General features: G+C 33.6%; 1 protein-coding gene across 6 annotated transcripts in view; it reads left to right on the forward strand.

The window, feature by feature from the left end:
* Positions 1-4,743, forward strand: part of LOC586628 (plexin-B1) — a 75,998-nt gene extending 71,255 nt beyond the window's left edge. For all 6 annotated transcript variants that reach the window (XM_031000148.1, XM_031000145.1, XM_031000146.1 and 3 more), the window contains 6 exons: positions 158-247; positions 1,055-1,218; positions 1,867-2,014; positions 2,385-2,525; positions 4,100-4,177; positions 4,537-4,743. In XM_031000148.1, coding sequence (XP_030856008.1) covers positions 158-247; positions 1,055-1,218; positions 1,867-2,014; positions 2,385-2,525; positions 4,100-4,177; positions 4,537-4,563 — 648 coding nt within the window. In that variant the 3' untranslated portion in view covers positions 4,564-4,743. The remainder of the gene's footprint in view (positions 1-157; positions 248-1,054; positions 1,219-1,866; positions 2,015-2,384; positions 2,526-4,099; positions 4,178-4,536) is intronic.
* The last annotated feature ends 1,867 nt before the right edge of the window (positions 4,744-6,610 follow it).

Here is a 6,610-nt window from a genome sequence, read left to right on the forward strand (position 1 = left end):
AAAATATTTTAGAACCCGTTTTTCTCTTAAATAACTTTTTAAGTTTGCATCACAATCAATAAATACAAAATACAGGATAAATTCTCACTGAATTTTGATGTACGGTTTGTATGAGATGTTTATTGCAATTGTTTTGATATGTTTTTGTTGTTGATAGCTTCCAGAAGATCACCTGCAGGCCAATGGTGATCCATCAAAGACCAAGCTAGATAAGGAATTCTCAGCGCCCCATTTGCTAGTTACAAAGGTTTGCATAATAGTATTTGTAGTCATTTATTTGTGTAATAATTTCACTAAAAAATGTGACGCAAAATGCAAAATTGCACACAGTTATATAAAACTAGATAAAATATGAAAACATAAAAGGTAATACAAATTTTTGGTATGGGGTAATGAATTTGGTTCAAATGAACATATTGGATGCTTATGCGGTCCTACAATATTCAGTGATCGTTGTCGCGGTTGAAATCGAGTCTAAAGATATGAAATTGTAAATAATAAACTCTTTATGTTGTATATTTCCCTCTCAAGGTCCAGATATAAATTGAGCTATAATACAATGATTCTTGACTAAAATCTACCGATTAGTTGTTCCCGTTCGGAAATTATATATCACAACTACATATTCTGAGATGTTCATGGTCGCAGCTACCATTGTACGGCCGTAGGCGCTATTTGAAATTTATCAAAATTTACCGGGAGCACCGGTAAATTTTTATATTCAATTTTTCTCGAAAGCAGAAGTAGTTTAGGGGCTAAATTTTCTAGAGCTTATAATACATCCACAGGGGCATCCAAATATATCACAATTGAAAAGAATCACTATCCACCCAATTTTCAAAATTTCCCAAAAATTTGTATTACCTTTAACTGACTCATAAAATTGACTAAATACTTATTTATTGTTTTTCAAATTATGCATACCGTTTAAATATCTTAAAGTTAGTATTGTAATTTTTCATATGCTTAAAGAAAAAGGATTCTAATCACAAAAGCCATGTAATTTTATAAACTGACAATATAATAATTTCCTTTTCTTTCTATGGTATGACAGAAAACCATCGAGCCATTCCTGAACCAGTTCCTGGCAGCAGTGTTTGAGAATCCAGACCTTACACCTGTTACCATTAAGAATTTCTTTGATTTCTACGATGGAATGGCTTCTAAATACTGCCCTAATCACCCACAAGACTATTCAGAAGCCTGGAAGAGTAACAGGTGAGGTGTTTGAAATTCCTGATTTCCCCCAAATATTACAGTAAAATCATTCAAATTTTCTCACCATTGGGTCTATTTGTTATACTAGAAATTGTGATAATGATCAAGTTAAATGTCATACATACATGCACAGAGTTTTTATTATTATTACATTTGAGATCAGCTGCTCTATAATGACTTAACAATGTGCGTAACAAGTGATTCTTTTGCAGGTATGTACAAGTAAATGTAGCGAAAATCTGTCAAAAGCATATGGGAAAATCAATTCAAGATTTATGTTAGAAACTTTACGTACATGTATATCGTCAAGTAGTGAATCTACCATAACATCAAGACCTAGCATGTATTATCACGTATGATATCCATATGAACTATATAATGTACTTTTGTAGAAAGTCCAAGGTCAATGCGGTAAAACCCTCCAGAATTCTATGCTTATTGAAAGCATCAGCATTAGAAGAAGTGAATCTGTGTACATGTATATATATGTCAAAATATTTGAAAGCTTGTGGTATCTCATTTGTAGTTTTGTTGATATAGTCAGATTAGATTTGTAGAAAGGCATTCATTGCATGTTCTTGAATATGTTTCTGATTTCTGTTCAGACTACTAAATCTTATTTCCCCATTCTGTATCACTGTACTGTAGCCTTCCTCAGCATTACTGGGTAACCACTCTGACTCACCCATCGTACATCTTTGACATGCGTCAATCACGTTCTGCTGATCAGAGCGTGTCTGTCCTGGCTAACATGCTAGACAATGCCTGTAAGAAGATCATCCCAGAAAAAAATCAAGTAAGTTATCTGCACAGTGATATATACCAATAGATAGCATCAAACATGAATATGAACAGATATTGAAATGGATGTGCAACTAATATGTATAGGTAATTTGTTGATAATTGCTTTAACATTTTCTGGAGCAAATTCAAAATCAATTCAAAATCATCATTAACAGATTTTACAATCATTTAAAAAATAAGGTTACCTCCTTTAATCTGCTTTAATTCTCTATGAAACATGTATTTAAACAGGTATCAACAGAATCACTTTCGAAACCAAGAAGAAAAAATCTTTATCGATGGACTTAGTGATCATCAAGTGTTTTTTCTCTAGACCCCTCCCTCGTTAATGATGTTTTCTTATGACATGATCTCCTATGCAGGACTCGTCCCTGAATCGAGTGTTATTTGTCAAGGATCTACCAAGGTACATCAGAACTATCAGTGATTACTATAAGAACCTGGCTTCCCGTCCAGAACCAACACATATCGAGCTGCAGGGAGAATTCAATAGGCTTGGACAGGTAGGTCTGTGTGACTTCTCTAGGTCTCTAGGATGTTAAGGTTCATGTGTATTAAGGAAATACGATTACCTCATAATTTCACACCTACATTTACTGGTTCTCCATAGATCTCATTTGTAAGCACATGACTTTAACATTTTTAAAGGACTCATTTCAGTAAAGCAGTGCTTTTTAAAGTCTGGACCGCAGTTGAAGTACTGCATAGTGGGAAAAATTTCGGCACTGTGCGTGGCAAAAATGAACATTCTACCATAAATTATGTACTGTACACAATACAGAATTGTCACTTCGTGAATATATGAAGAGTTAGTAATCGTTCAAAAACCATTTGAGACATAGATATGAAACTTCATGGACATAAATCTTTATGAAACTCTATCAATATGCTAAGGTTAAGAATTTGTTGTCATTTCATAGCTGAGATTCCAAGGGGACACAACCCCTCCCCACCCCTCAAAATAATCTGGTCTTTTTAGGGTTAAACTGTATAAATCCTAGTAGTAGATTGTCTGAACAGTTACATTAATGCTCCATTTGTAAAAGGAAAAGGCTGTGTGCCTAACTTTTGCCATGATCTTGGAAAAGCTAGCGAGCTGACAAAAAATGCACAGCGTGTAGCTAGCGCGCTGTGCGTATACAGGGCGTGTGCTCCGCGTATATCTGGCGCTGGTCTAGCGCGCTCCACGCATGTCTGGCATGCCTCTGGCGTGTACATTCATGCGTCGAGCTCCGCGCACACTTTTGAGCATGCTCAAAACACAGCGAATGACGACGAATGCATAGCGCTGGTCTAGCGTTGGTTTAGCAGGCTCAACGAACGAGTAATGAATGATGACGCACGCCTAGCGAACGACAACGCACTGGCCCAAATTGCAAATTTCCAATGCGCTGGCCGTGCGTCCCCCATGCGTCCCCTCTGTGTGACCAGGCCTTTAAGGAGCTTTATTACCGGGACACAATGCCACTTTTCCCACTGATATACCCTACAATACATGCATACCAAATCTTCTATATTTGACTGTCTTAACTCTTGAAATTAAGGTACGTGTAAAGACTAGTATGTATAATATCACAAACTTATATGAATGGAAATAATTGACTTAGCAAACTAGATTTGCCCGTTACTTCGGACTGTTTAGCTTACATGGAAATCACATCTGGACTGTAAAGAAAAAAGTTTGAGATCCCCTGGGAACATAATTGCCTTGCGCTTTCATGTTGAAAAAAACATTAGTTTGTGGCATGAATTATAACTTGATCATTATAAGTTCAAGATGCATTTGTAATCCTCATTTAGGAGAGGAGGAAAGACATTTCTCACTTTCAGTCTTGGTATTCCAAATTAAGAGCACCATCTTCAAGCTATAATATTATTATGATTAGCCATCCATAGATTTTCACTAAAAAGTTTTCCAATTCCTCTATTGTTGTTTACTTTCAAGTTTTCAACAATTGAAAGAGAACTCGTTGTTATATCTATGTTTATAAGTATCATTTTGCTTAAGAGCCATGAATTATTACAGGTCATGAACATACATGTAATAATTCAATTCCTTTCTATTCATTTTTTCCAGGAATTCTCTGGTCTTTTCAGCCGTGTTGGAACCCTGAAATTGCTCTATGACTTCACCCATCACGACACTGCCGGCTTAGTAAGTGAATAAATTCATTTTAACCGACCAGTTCATGGTTAGCACATGTCCCACATGACCCTGAATATTCACAGATCTTCAAAACATGAAGAGGTCCCACTTTGTACAATTTTAAATAATTGCTCCTACATCGATGAAGGTGCTACATAAATAGCCGTTGTTCGCATTTTCACAGAAAACTTCCATCTGTGTATTGTGTATAAATGAACAATAATTCAATCTTTTAATGACATTTAAGTGTAAACTATCAAGGAGTTTCCTATTTAAATCTTTCAAAGACACATACCTGTTCAATACTTCCATAAATATGGATCCGTCTATAATGTTGATAACATTTTTCCTTCTTTCATGTTCCACAGCTTGATTCAATCACAGAGATGATGTGAGCAGAACCATATGCAGCTTATTTCAAGTGTTCAGCTGCTGTTGTTCATCACTTGTATTAACACACAAAAAGTGAGCTAAATGGAAAGATGCCTATAAGGCACGATTTTGATAATACATGTATATATGGATTATCTTATTTGAAAAGGGGCATGCTTTTTCCCTTTGACAAATCTTACCAAGAAAATTCCAGATTTTTCACATTATTGCTTTGATGTTTTGATGTAAACATTTATTCATTTTTATATATTTGTTCTCATTTGCTATGTTTTCTCTCTCTCTCTCTCTATATATATATATATATGTTTTTGAACGCTTTTTTATATGATTATATGTTTGATGTAAACTTGCATTTTTAGTCTTTGGACTTTTTGACAGGTCTTGAATAAAACCTCATTTGAATTGAATTGAATTATGTAAAAATCTCATTAATTATAGACATTTGCTCAAAATTTGTTCTCAGGATTGTTAAAGCCTGATAGGGAAAACTTGAATGCTGTTAATATGTTATGAATTTGAAATCAATCTGAAATATCCTCTAGCATACAAATAAATGAATTATGCATTTATTATAAATAATGCATCCATCTTTAAACTGTAACACAAAAGAATATGTTGCGCTTACTCATTGAATACTGTATGAGTTTACTTTATATGTTAGGATTCCTATGTCTTCTTTGTCAATATTGTATGTATTAATTCAGTTTAATGAATAAAACATGTTAAGCTTCCACTAAGATTTTAATTAATTGTGATGAAACGGTACTGTACAATTTTTGATACAAAGATATAAAGGTAAAAATGTAGTATGTGTATATGGACATCCATGTTCGTTTTTCCAAAAAAAAACATTATTACAAATTAATTCATTACACGTGTTGCTTGAATTGATCTAAATTACTGCATGTACGTGGTTACAGCTTTTGTGTTGCTTGTTTTATTCTCTTTGTGTCATTAGGAAGCATCTTGGCAAAAAAATATTGCATGCATTTAGATGTAAAGTCAATCTTTCTTATTCTCAGTGTCAAATATTGTCTGGTAAAAACAAACAAACGAAAAGAAATAGTGTATATGTTTACATGTAACTTACTTGTTAAACTTGGAAATTTAGGTTTTTTTTGCGCAATGTTTTGTGTATGTCTCAGTTTATCTCAGTTGTGAAATTCTGACCAATTTTCTAGAATCATGATGTACAAGTATATCTGTCATATGCATCGCTATCTATTTTATTCTTCAGATCATCTAAGAACACGAATAATCTATCACAGAAATTTCAATATACTGTCTACATTGTATGGTGATAAAAAAGTGATTTTTAATGTTATCCTGCAATTGCTCCATATACTCACATTATAACAAAAACTCACATAATATATTTGCTTTGAATTGTGCGTTCAGTACAGGATTGTTTGAGATACAGCCCCTGATTCTAATGTTTCTTTATATAGAGTAGCTGCTCTTTCTGCACATGAGGGATAAGTTGTAGGCACCTTGATCTTTTAGGCTGGGTGATATGTGCACCATAAGGTGATGCTCATTATAATCAGTAACATTGTGTACTCAGAATATTATATATGAATCTGGTATCTTTCCTTGAATAAACATAACATTATTCTGTATTGCTTATTAATGTATGAAGCTATTGTCAACTATAAATGATGCCAAATTTGTCCATGATATCATATGCAGCAATGAATTCATTTAAAGTAGTACCTTTTAATTTGGAATAGTTAGAAACTTGGAAAACACCTTAAAGGATGATATTTATATATATTCATGTCCACATACACTATTATGTCTATGAACCTAGTGAATATTAAAGATGTAGTCTGTCTTAAATGTTGTTTCTTTACGATCCCTATTATTTGTAATCATAAACACTTTTTTTTTTACTGAGAGCTAAAGATAATTCGACCTATCATGTTTTGTAAAGGATAAGAAAGAAAGCAGAGTCGTGGTAGGATTGAAATGTGAATATAGATTGTAGTATAAATCAAATATGTTCAATTTCAATTTATGTAGCAATTTTTGAGTCTAGGAAATGTGAAG

Source organism: Strongylocentrotus purpuratus, unplaced genomic scaffold (genome assembly GCF_000002235.5).
Source record: "Strongylocentrotus purpuratus isolate Spur 01 unplaced genomic scaffold, Spur_5.0 spur5_scaffold_6, whole genome shotgun sequence".
In the NCBI taxonomy this organism is placed as follows: domain Eukaryota; kingdom Metazoa; phylum Echinodermata; class Echinoidea; order Camarodonta; family Strongylocentrotidae; genus Strongylocentrotus; species Strongylocentrotus purpuratus.